Source organism: Pongo pygmaeus, chromosome 1, assembly GCF_028885625.2.
Source record: "Pongo pygmaeus isolate AG05252 chromosome 1, NHGRI_mPonPyg2-v2.0_pri, whole genome shotgun sequence".
In the NCBI taxonomy this organism is placed as follows: Eukaryota; Metazoa; Chordata; class Mammalia; order Primates; family Hominidae; genus Pongo; species Pongo pygmaeus.
The window spans coordinates 19,867,638-19,880,135 of record NC_072373.2 but is presented as its reverse complement, the minus strand read 5'-3'; the positions used below and the strand labels follow the sequence as shown (position 1 = coordinate 19,880,135).

At 49.2% G+C, this 12,498-nt stretch overlaps 2 protein-coding genes across 3 annotated transcripts in view; both read right to left on the bottom strand.

Annotated features, from left to right (window-relative positions):
* Positions 1-621: 621 nt before the first annotated feature.
* ACTA1 (actin alpha 1, skeletal muscle) lies at positions 622-3,781 on the bottom strand. The gene is made up of 7 exons (XM_054445421.2): positions 3,368-3,781; positions 2,352-2,492; positions 1,921-2,245; positions 1,647-1,808; positions 1,371-1,562; positions 1,098-1,279; positions 622-1,019 (listed from the first exon to the last, which is right to left on the bottom strand). Exons 2-7 carry the CDS (start codon positions 2,478-2,480, stop codon positions 876-878), a joined length of 1,134 nt encoding a protein of 377 aa, XP_054301396.1. The 5' UTR covers positions 2,481-2,492; positions 3,368-3,781; the 3' UTR covers positions 622-875.
* A 6,462-nt stretch (positions 3,782-10,243) lies between these two features.
* Positions 10,244-12,498, bottom strand: part of NUP133 (nucleoporin 133) — a 67,736-nt gene continuing 65,481 nt past the window's right edge. The window contains exons 26-27 of one of the 2 annotated variants that reach the window (XM_054445258.1): positions 12,035-12,103; positions 10,244-10,585 (exon numbers count right to left, since the gene is read on the bottom strand). In XM_054445258.1, the coding sequence (XP_054301233.1) occupies positions 10,449-10,585; positions 12,035-12,103 (206 nt within the window). In that variant the 3' untranslated portion in view covers positions 10,244-10,448. The remainder of the gene's footprint in view (positions 10,586-12,034; positions 12,104-12,498) is intronic. The other variant, XM_054445300.1, reaches the window with a different exon arrangement.

The following is a 12,498-nucleotide window of genomic DNA, read 5'->3' as shown; positions in this document are numbered from 1 at the left end:
AAATAAAAAAGTAGCTGGATGCCGTGGCACATGCGAAAATATTAGCAACTGGGGAGGCTGAGGTGGGAGGACCCCTTGAGCTCAGTTAGAAGATACAGTTGGGCTCTGATCACACCACTGCTCTCCACCCTGGGCGACAGGGTGAGACTCTGTCTCTATTAATAACAAAAACAAAACCAAAATGACTTGTTAAATGCAGAACATAACCCCCTCTCAGATCTGGAGATTCAGTAGGGGAACACCATAGGCGGAGCTGAGATGCCCTCTGAGAAACAGCTCTCCGACCGCAGCACCATGGTCAGCGCCCGCTGCCTGACGGGACCCAGGGCCACCAGCCGAGGCCGCCCCGGCAGTGCCGGCAACTCTTGGGAGCGCTGCGCAGAGGAAGAAATCTGCCTCGCCACACCCCAGAGGGTCAGGTCAGGCCACCACTAGCTGCCAGTGATCTGGAATGGATCTGATCCACTGGGGAAACCGGCAGGGGAGCATGGGAAGATGTAACTTTTGTCTTCCAAGGAGCCCATTCATTTGGGGTATTGTGAAAAGTGACTTAAGAGGATGTGGGGGATGGGAATCCCTCTTCCTGCTCCGCTCCCGCCCCAAGCAAATAAACACGACCACTTTACGCAGCTTAACAGAATGACTTTAATGCTTCTTCAAGTTTTCCATTTTCTTCCACAGGGCTTTGTTTCGAAAAATAGCAAAATGAGGTAATAAGTTAATGTATGTACACGTTATAAACACTGTGTCAGTTTACGATGGCAGCAACGGAAGTTGTTACAAAGAAAGTGACTGCGGGGTGGCTGGATCTCAGCCGCCCCCCCATTGAGAAGATTCGTCGTCCTGAGAAGTCGCGCGCTGGAGGTGGAGTGTGTCTAGAAGCATTTGCGGTGGACGATGGAAGGGCCGGCCTCGTCGTACTCCTGCTTGGTGATCCACATCTGCTGGAAGGTGGACAGCGAGGCCAGGATGGAGCCGCCGATCCACACCGAGTATTTGCGCTCCGGCGGGGCGATGATCTGCAAGACAGCGCGTGAGGTGGAGAGACCTCACCCCGGAGCCCGCCCCGCCGACAGCCCGCGCAGGCCACCACCCACCTTGATCTTCATGGTGCTGGGGGCCAGCGCGGTGATCTCTTTCTGCATGCGGTCAGCGATCCCAGGGTACATCGTGGTGCCCCCCGACATGACGTTGTTGGCATACAGGTCCTTCCTGATGTCGATGTCACACTTCATGATGCTGTTGTAGGTGGTCTCGTGAATGCCCGCCGACTCCATACCTGGGGACCGCGGGGGGGAGCGTGAGCAGAAGCTCGGGGCGCCGGGGGCCGGCGGGGCCTGGGGGCCGGGGCGCGGGCGCGCGGGGCTCACCGATGAAGGAGGGCTGGAAGAGCGTCTCCGGGCAGCGGAAGCGCTCGTTGCCGATGGTGATGACCTGCCCGTCTGGCAGCTCGTAGCTCTTTTCCAGGGAGGAGGAAGAGGCGGCCGTCGCCATCTCGTTCTCGAAGTCCAGGGCCACGTAGCACAGCTTCTCCTTGATGTCGCGCACGATCTCGCGCTCAGCTGCGGAGGGCAGAAGCAGGAGAGGAGCCCTCACTCAGGGCCCGCCGCCGGCCCTCCCTCCCGGGGTGCCGGGGCGCCGCGCACCTGTGGTCACGAAGGAGTAGCCACGCTCAGTGAGGATCTTCATCAGGTAGTCGGTGAGATCGCGGCCCGCCAGGTCCAGGCGCATGATGGCGTGCGGCAGCGCGTAGCCCTCATAGATGGGCACGTTGTGGGTGACGCCGTCGCCGGAGTCCAGCACGATGCCTGTGCGCGCGCGGGAGAGAGTGAGTGGCTGGGGGCGAGGCCGAGGCTGGGCGCTCAGCGCTAGCGGCGGGGGCGGGGGAGGGAGAGGGGCCTGGGGGCAGCGGGCACTCACCGGTGGTCCTGCCGGAGGCGTAGAGGGACAGCACGGCCTGGATGGCCACGTACATGGCGGGCACGTTGAAGGTCTCAAACATGATCTGGGTCATCTTCTCGCGGTTGGCCTTGGGATTGAGGGGGGCCTCGGTGAGCAGGGTGGGGTGCTCCTCGGGAGCCACGCGGAGCTCGTTGTAGAAGGTGTGGTGCCAGATCTTCTCCATGTCATCCCAGTTGGTGATGATGCCGTGCTCGATAGGGTACTTCAGGGTCAGGATACCTCTCTTGCTCTGAGCCTCGTCGCCCACGTAGGAATCTTTCTGACCCATACCGACCATGACGCCCTGCGGAGCCGAGACAGCACGCACCCGTTAACGCCGCTCCGCGTGGCACCAGGCTGGGTTACGCGGGGACCCCGAGCCGGCTCCCTCTGCGGAGGGGCAGCCTGACCTGATGTCGGGGGCGGCCCACGATGGACGGGAACACGGCCCTAGGGGCGTCATCCCCGGCGAAGCCGGCTTTCACCAGGCCGGAGCCATTGTCGCACACGAGGGCGGTGGTCTCGTCTTCGTCGCACATTGTGTCTAATTTCTGCAAGGACAGGAGACCGCGAAGAGGCGCGGTGCATCAGCGCAGAAGTCTCAGCGGCAGGGGGGTAGGCCTGGCTGGCCCCGAAGTCCGCCCTCCCCAGGAACCTAGGGACATCCCCTGCCGGAGCCACTCAAATTCTGCCAGGGCGGCGACCAGGGGGTTCTCTTCCCGACCTTTGCCCCTGGCTAAGGGCTGTCCTGCACCAGGAAAAGGGGCACAGGGTCGTGAGACCACACTGAGAAGTCCTCTGTCCACATAGCGAGGGGAACATGTTCCTCAAGACCTGTCTGCCCTCCCTGCCTGACACCTGCTCCAGGAGCTGGACGCTAGTGCCCATCCTCTCTGCGCCTCCCTGACCACATCTGTCACCTAGGGAGATAAGGCCTGGGCACTGCCTGCTCGCTGGACCAGCGTGAGGGTGGAAGGAGATGCCCATGGGAAAGGCGTTGGCACCCCATCCAGGGAAGAGTGGCCTGTTAGGAACCCTATGACATTTCAAACTCAGAAAGGGCCTTTTCGCCTGTTGGAAACCCAGAGTGGGTGGTCCTGGCTGCTCTCTCATTCGCTCTAGCACTAGTTTGGAAGGGAACTGCCTTGGCGACAACTAAAGCAAAACCGTTTGTCTCCCTAGACACATCCTACATGCCAGGTAAAGCAGCCCAGAGGGGCTAGAGAAAAATTTGGAGACGTCTAATTTCCAGAGGCTGACGGTCTTGTCTCCTTTTTAAAGCGCGTGTGGCTCCGGAGATGAGGCATAGAGCTCAGGGCGCAGGCCTGGGGCTGACCAGGTGAACCGACTGGGTTCTGCCCCGGAGTCCTTCAGGTTCCCCTCGGTAGTGCCCTGTCCCCCTGTCCCCTCCCAACTCCCGCCCTACCTGGGCGGGTAGCTACAACTGCTACTCTCGGCTCGGGCCCTGGTCGCCGCGGGAGGGAAGCGAGGCTTCACTTGGCGCTGTCCGCTGCGGTGGCCGCTTGTCCCTCTGCTCAGGTTTTATATAGCCCGCGGGCATTCCCTCCGCGCCACCCCGCAGGAATGTCGCTGCCCTTCTCGAGCCATATTTGGGTGTTGGGCACTAAAGCCCCCTCCCTCGGCCGGTTCGCGGCCTGGGCCCCCGCCCGGGTCCCCTGCGTTGACCAAAGAAGGAGCGGGTTGGCCCGGTCCCAGGTAACGCGGGCCGGGCCGTATATGGAGTGTCTCCCTAGCGGGTTTGCCCCTCCTGACCCGACCCAGTTGCCCGCTGGAGGGGATGGGGTGGGGCGAGGGTCACCGCGTTCGCCGGTGGGTCCATGTGTGCGCCTGCGCTCCGGGAACCGCACCTGTCCCAAAGGCCTCCCCACCCATGTCCACTCTGAGCGCCCTGGGCGCTCGGGAAGGTGCCTGACTGCTGACTTCCAATATTTCAACTCCTCTTCGGGTTCTTTGCTCAGATCCCCAAACTCCCACTTGCGACTACCGGGAGGAGGGACACGTGTGGAGCGGTGGGCTTGGGAGGATTGGAGAAGCAATCACTCCTGAGTCTCGGCAAGGAAGGAAGGCGAACTCCCTCTCCTTTACGCCCCTGGAACTCCATTTCTCTTTTGCCACCCACGAGCTCCCTGAATCCAAAAAGCTGAGCCACTTCGACCCCTTCCCCCACCGCAGAGAGGGCCACCGGCGGCCGGAGGGCGCGCAGCTGTCGCAGGATAGACAACTGGCGGGGGGAGGCGAGGGCGGAGCGCCGGGGAGGAGGCGCGGGGGCTCCCGGGGATAGGCCTGTCAGACACAAAGCCTGGGCACACGGAGCTGTCCGCCTCAGGGACGCGCAGCGCGCTTGGGTCTCCTAAAGGGATTGAAGGGGTGAAGGTTCCCCTCCTCTAGGACGCACTGGCCCCAGGTTTTGGTGGGTTGAGGCCCCCCCCCCCCAGCCTCTTTGGTGGCACTGTATGTCCCTCTCCTGGGGCTGAAAGACAAGGGTCACAACCCAGGACTGGCTAGACCTGGAGTGGAGGTGGAGGTGGGTGAGGGGCTCTTCCTAGATGAGGCTTTGCTGGTCCTTCCTCCCAATAAATTGGAGGGGGGTGGGAACAAGGACGCGGCACTCTAGGTTGGGTGGCAGTTTTTCCTTCTGCAAAGGCTGAACAAACTCATCTTTATATTTAGAGGATGATGCCTGCCAAGGCCGGGCTGCCTCCCAGTCCACCTTGGAGTCATCATCTACCAGAGCCTGCTGCAGGTTCTATTTATATCACTGATATACGGGGCTATGCCTTTTAGATTTTCTAGAAGGATTTGGAGCTACTTATGGTAAAGTAGAGTGGGGGTCAGCAGAGGTTACCCAGTTGGTGCCTGTCTCTCTCTCTCTCACTCTCTCTCTCTTTTTTCCCTAAGACAAGGACAGTTCTAACCTTGTGGAGGGCACAGGAGCAGTCTTTTGTGATGAACTCAGTGACATGCTTTAAGGGGGTACATCAGTGACGTGGTGTGGGCCAGAACAGAATCACTCATTTTTTGGATGTGCTTAAGTGCGCCTAAAATAGTTGCAATTCACATTTGGTAGTGGAACTCAGCAACTGGGACAGGTGTGGATTCTCTAAAAGGGGGATAGAAGCATATGCGACCCTCCTCTGTAGCCGACATCATGGCAGCTCATCCTAAAAATAAACAAGTATTAACAAAAATGTTTTAGTGAATAAAATACTACCTTCCTAAAAACGATGAGTCAATTAAAAAATAAGGAGTTTGGCTAGTATAGGGACTATGTGGTGAGTATAAAGGCTCCTATGGTTTCATATTTAGTTCTTCCAAGTATTTTGGAGAATAAGAATAATTGACAGAACTGTATTTCCTTTTTAATATCCTGTGTCCTCCTGTGTCAGCGAGTAGTGGAGATACTAGAAAAAAACCACCTAGCAAATGAGCTGCATGTAACGTAAGGGGCTAGCTTACATTTGGGCCTTAAAGGTAGGAAATTTGCTGCCGTTCACTGGATACCTCAATATTTGCGCGCATTCCAAAGGAGAACGGGATTGTCACTATTTTTCAAAACTCTTGCTCAGTTCAACTCTTACCTTTCCTTACAGAAAGCTTTTCTAAGCTCAGTCTGTTACATTCAAAACCACACTAAAAGCTGACCATGATTAAAAACACTCACAAGCGAACAGAGATCTGCTAGTACAGCAAACTGTGGGAGATGGCCCCTGAGGTGGCCAGTCCAGGCATCTGTTCCCTGCCCACATGATTTGCAGCTGGTTTAAATAGTCCCTGACAGGTCACCACAGGCCACCCTCAGTCCCATTCTGGTCTTGTTGCATTCTCATTGGCTTAGAGAATAGACTGAACGGTGGGTGGCAAAGCCACGTCTCCATACATGTACGTTTTGGGGGAGCGCAGCGGCACCCTGCACAGCCTTTTGAGAACTGTCACTAAGTAAAGGTCAGCCATGTAGGGTATGCTTGACAGGGAGTTCCTGCTTCTAAGTTTTCAGGGGCAGCCTCAGCTCTTCATACCCTGACCGGGCCCTTCTGCTACCACTATGCCGGTGTGTTCACACTTCCCTTCTCTCCAGTTGTGCCCCTCAACACTCCACACACCCGTACCCCAGTCTTGCTCAGTTCCAGTCTTCCCTACTGTGTTTCCTATCAATTTAAATACGAATTGGTAAAACACTTTATAATATGCTTTCATGTTTCAATTAACCTTTTAACTCTCCTAAGGTAAATAAGATAGGTATTACTCATTCCAGTTTTTTTTTTCTTTTAAAGAAAACAGGCTTAATGAGCTAAAACACACCCCAGGTTCCACAGCAGCCAGTGGAGGAGACGGGCTTGGGCTGTCCTGCCTTCTACTGCCAGCGGCCAGGGAGGGCAAGGACTGCTGCTTCTCTCTAATCTTCACCAACACTGGGTACAGTTTGAAACAGAACAGGCCCTTGAGGGATCTTTCCCAATAATGAGCCAAAGACATCCTGACATGAAAAGCCGTGGCTTCCCCAGAAACTCAGCTTTGAGGGGCTGGCTGGGCACTCCAAGTTAGAGACATTCCAGGCACAGGGTAGACAAAGACAAACCCTTCTCCTCACAAGCTACTTAAAAAGGTCGGGTCGGCCAGGCGCCGTGGCCCATGCCTATAATCCCTGCACTTTGGGAGGCCGAGGCTGGTGGATCACTTGAGGTCAGGAGTTCAAGACCAGCCTGGCCAACATGGTGAAACCCCATCTCTACTAAAAACACAAAAATTAGCCAGGCATGGTGGTGCACACTTATAATCCCAGCTACTCGGGAGGCAGAGGCTGGGGCAGGTGCACACAGTGCAGTGGCAGGAAAGGTGAGAAAAGAACATTAGAAGTCATTGGCCTGCTCAGTATACACGTATCAATGTCACTGCAACTGAGCAGGGAGAGTCAATGTCATGTTCACCGTATTTGGAGGGCATAAAGATTTTTGTACAAAGATTTATTCTAGCATTATTTAAAACGGTCAAAAAAAAAAAAAAACCATGTGTCTTAATTTTTAAGAGAGCGAGCGAGCTACAGCAAGAGAATAAGGGCTGTTACATTAATTATGGTTCTGCCATATGGTAAAGTATCACGCATTTAAAACATTGTATTCTAAAGAATAATTAAGACAGGTATTCTCAAAGGGGGAAAACTTGGTTCTTAGGGAGTGAAAAAAATTCAGATAGTACAATGGTTTGTGGCTTCCAAAGGCCACAGTACATTTAAAAGATAGTGGGCCAAGTGTGGTGGCTCACGCCTGTAATTCCAGCACTTTAGGAGGCCGAGGCAGGCAGATCACCTGAGGTCAGGAGTTCTTAGACCAGCCTGGCCAACGTGGTGAAACCCTGTCTCTACTAAAAATACAAAAATTAGCCACAGGCATGGTGGCAGGTGCCTGTAATCCCAGCTACTCGGGAGGCTGAGGCAGGAGAATTGCTTGAACCCGGGAGGCAGAGGTTGCAGTGAGCCAAGATCGCGCCACTGCACTCCAGCCTGGGTGACAGAGCAAGACTCCATTTCCAAATAAATGAATAAATGAATGAATGAATGATATACAGTAGGTCTGTGGTATTACACTTTCTTTGGAGTGGGAGGTGATTAGGAAAAACTGTCTAAAAAGGCTCCTCAGGAGGGGTGATAAAAAAAAAAAAAAAGGTCAAGAAACACTGGATTAAGGATCCAGCGAAATGCTCACATCTCCCATGAGAAAAGTAGGTTACAAAATGGAAAAGCATATGCAGTCCAGAACATTCCATTTCATAATGGTGACTAACGTTATTTCCAGCTGGTGGGATTACAAAGGTGTATTTTCCTTTTCATTTTCTACAGTGTTTTTCTTAAAATTTAGAATTACATAATATTATTTGAGACAGGGTCTTAATCTGTCACCCAGGCTGGAGTGCAGTGGTGTGATCATGGCTCACTGTAGTCACAAACTCCTGGGTTCAAGAAATCCTCCCAACTCAGCCTCCCAAGTAGCTGGGGCTACAGGCACACATCACCACACCTGGCTAATTTTTGTGATTTTTTTTTTTTTTGTACAGACAGGGTCTTGCTATGTTGCCCAGGCTGGTTGTGAATTCCTGAGCTCAAGCGATTCTCCCATCTTGGTCTCCCAAAGTGCTGGGATTACAGGTGTGAGCCACCATGCCTGACCCAGTATTATTTTTTTAAAATGTATGTTGGCTTTTAATGAGTGGATTTGTTTACACGGGTATATATATATATATATATATATATATATATATATATATATATGTATATATTTTCAGGCATCCTCAGTATAAAATGTCAGGAACAGGCTACACTGCTTTTGTAGTTAGCCTCAAAATGTCCAGGTGTGTAGGATGTAGGTGGGTGATGTTAGGAAAACTACGATTCAGCCCCTAAAGTAAAAAAAGAAACACAGTTCAATCATTAAAAATGAAAGCCCTCAAAGAGAGGCGTCAGTAGCCTTTACCTCACTCAGGAGTTCGGCAAGTTTTTACTGTCTATCTCCAGGTCTGCTGCAATCCTTGACACCATTCTGTTCAAAAATCCTCAAGACATGCCAGTCCCCATGCCTGCGTACACTCCCCTCTGCTCATGATCACACACAACACTTTACTCTTGTATTCTGTCAAGGTCCCAAGCTGGGACTCTCAGGGCAGCACTTATAGACAGGCGTGATCACGAACCTTTTCCAAGTCAGTAAAGTATCTCTTTCCACAGAAATGTCACACAGCATCTGTATACTTATCAGCTACTTGATTTATATAAAAACCATTAATAACTCTTTGATGAAGACTATGTTGTGAAACCAATTTTTAAAATTCTAGAGAAAAAATTATTCAAAATCCTAGGTCTTAATTTCATTTTTACTGTTAAAATAATTTTTAAAAACTCAACGATTTGGGTGTAATAGCTACTGAGACAGAGAGAAACAGGTTTAAAAGAGTGAGCTTTTTCTTCCCTTGAACAGGATGACTCTACTTCACACCGTAAGAGCAGTCGTTTTACGTCCACGCGATCAGTGGGTTCTGGGGCATGATCAGATCGGCTTTCTTGTGGTACTGTCCCATATACCAGGGATCACTAGGTTTGCAGCAGCACAGGAGGGTGGTGGGAACCTGTGTGTCCCCCAGCACGTTATTACCTGACACGGTCCTACAGGTGAGAAGTGAACACTGACAGCTGACCTCCATGTAAAAGCAAAGCCTCATCTTACGATACAAGTACTCAGCGGTTTCTTACTGGCCATCTGACAAGCTGCTCTTCCTAACTTCTCTTAGTATCTTCCAACATGTTCCTAACCCAGACCCTAATGCTGTCCTAACACACAAGCTGCAAAGAGAACAATACCAGGCTGCTAATTTCTTCCCTTTGATTTACAAACAGCTCCATTAACCTGCTCTTCCAAATATACTCAAGGGCTGGCCTTGCAGCCTGCAGGGGAGAGGGCCTCATGCTGGGCTCTGTGAATCCAGGAACTGGACTCTTCACCATGTTTAACTTCTGACCTTTTCAGCTGCTGGAGCAAGATGGTTAGTGGGCATTCTACTAGGCCAAGGCGTGGACATGCCAGCAACTCCCTGTCCAACCTCTGGCCTTTATTTAAAACCCAGATAAACACTCAGTGAGTGATGACACTGGTCAGGACAAAGTTCTGAGAGAACAGTACTTTTAGTCACATCAATTGCCATATTAGGAAAACCTGTAATGGTTTCTAGTATCATTCATGCTTTTGACTAGCTAGGCAGACTGTGGTAAAGATTCATGAGTCATTCTGAAAATACATGAGGCTGACTGAATCCCCATACTGAAAGATTAGAACTAAACATCAACAGTAATTTCTAGATAGGTTAGAAAACCACATAAATGTTTCATTCACTAAAATACTTTCATTAGTGCTCATTTATTATTTATGTAGAAAAGTTTAAAACGCTCCCGATGAGTTCATCAGTTATCAAGCTCACATGAGTTAGGCCTACTCTCCTTTGGTTTTTCATCTCATAATAAGTCAGCAAAAGTTGACATTTATCTTACTGGACATTTCCCATTAGCCCTAACTGAAACAGATACCAAACACCCTAGATTCTCTTCGCTGCAAAGTATCTGGAGTCACAGCAATGTTAGAGATAAGCTAGTGCAATCTAGTAATTTTCATAGTCACAGAAACTGAGGCCTAGAAGTGATTTGTACATGTGAGTAGCTAGAACCAGGACAAGAACTCCAGAACCTGGGACCACGTCAGAGTAAAAAGAAAAGGCACCGAGTACAGGAACAACAACTGACACATTTCAGGTGGAAAAAACAAGTCACGTAACTGAAAACCAAAATCACAGTTACATAACTATTTTATATTAGCTTCCTACATATGAAGTATAAAAACTCAGCTATACATGTTACGAAACTGTACAAACTTATACTTGTTTATGGCCTAAAATTTTTATAAGGACACACTTATACAAATTTCATAAACAATGGCCATTTTTAGAAAAAGTTATATTTGTCCCTGAACATAATATTCATAATTTGCTTTCAAAACAAACTCGAAGTAAGGATTGGACTTCAAGTTTCCAAGCTGATCCGCTTGTAGCAGGTCTTTCACCTCTGGTAAGTACTCACTGAGCTGAATGCCTATAAACACAAACACAAGAAGTCATTTTTCAATTATTATAAAATGCTCAAATGAATTCAGATGATTGATGACAAAAGCACCTGTGCTTCTATTTAAATATAACGTCACTTTGCTGTTGGGAAATACTCTCTTCTAAATTCCTTCCATCTGTCAAACATACTTTCAAGTCTAACAGTGTGATATCCTTTACAGGGGCTGCCTGAGTGTTTTTCCCTCCAGTGGTCAAAATAGCCATTCTATTTAAAGTGTTTAATAAGATCTGAAACGTTTTCATGTATTCCCAAGCTTGAAAACAAGTATTTCAAACACTTATATGATCCCCTATTTAGGGAATAATTTAGTAGAAACTGTTATGAACACTAGCTACAGGATCTCAAAATGTATTTACAGTATAAATCTAAAATTAGATAGGCAAAAGAATCATTTCTTCACAAGTCATCCATAGAGCTGAAAAGCCAGTGAACATGAACTAAATGGATTGTTTGACATCTGTGTAGTTACAAACAAACATATACAATTTTCTTATTTGACAAATAGAGAAAACTGGATGAAAATTTTCAAATTAATAAGCCAATAATATTTTTATAATTTGTTACATTACCATAAGATTCTCAAAATCAAATACTGGTTTAAAAAAAAAAATACTCAAAGGGCCTTGCATCATTTTTTGGATCTTTTTTTTTTTTTTTTTTTCCCCCAGACGGAGTCTCACTCTGCTGGCCAGGCTGGAGTGCAATGGTGTGATCTTGGCTCACAGCAACCTCTGCCTTCTGGATTCAAGCAATTCTCCTGCCTCAGCCACCCCAGTAACTAGGATTACAGGTGCCCACCACTACACCTGGCTAATTTTTTGTATTTTTAGTACAAACGGTGTTTCACCATGTTGGCCAGGCTGGTCTTGAACTCCTGACTTCAAGTGATCCACCCACCTCAGTCTCCTAAAGTGTTGGGATTACAGGCATGAGCCACTGTGCCCAGCCTATTTTTTGGTTCTTAATTGTAGTTTTTATTTCTTATTGAGTCAGGGTCTCCACTCTGTCACCCAGGCTGGAGTGGAGTGGCACGATCGTAGCTCACTGTAGCTTTAATCCTTCGACCTTCCGAGCTCAAGTGATCCTCCCACCCCAGCTTCCTGAGTAGCAGGGACTATAGGCATGCACCACCAAGCCTGGCTAATTTTTTTTTTTTTTTCTGTAGAGGTGGGGTCTTGCTATGTGGCCCAGGCTAGTCTTGAACTCCTAAGCTCAAGGGATTCTCCTGCCTTGGCCTCCCAAAGTGCTCAGATTACAGGCGTGAGCCACCATGCCCGGCAAAATAAGACTTTTATAACACTATTCTCAACTATTAAATGCTGGTGACTAACTAGAAAAAAATTTAAACTCCATTTAATGAGACATGCATTTTGTTCTATATGTATAATGTATTTCAGGTAACATGTAAAAACAAACCTTGTGGGTAATTTAAATATGTCTGCAGGAAGAATGCACAGGCTGAAGTAGCTGTTGCGCTGTCAATGCCTATGAAATATAATGCAAGGTTATCTGTATCTCCCTACCTTCAGAATCTGTCCTTTAAAAACACTATTGTACATGAAAGCCGTATTAAGAAGGTTCCAAAAGTACATTTGTCCTGTTATTAAAAAACGGCACACCTTATATATGTAAAATATACATAGATAATACACACACACATATATTTTTTTTTTTTTTTTTTTGAGACAAGATCTCACTCTATCACCCAGGCTGAAGTGCAGTGGCACCATCAGAGCTCACTGCAGCCTCCACCTCCTGGGCTCAAGCAATCCTCCTACCTCAGCCTCCCCAGTAGCTGGAACCACAGGGATGCACCCCTGTGCCCAACTAATTCTTCTTTTTTTTTAAACAGGGACAGGATCTCCCTATGTTGCTCCAGC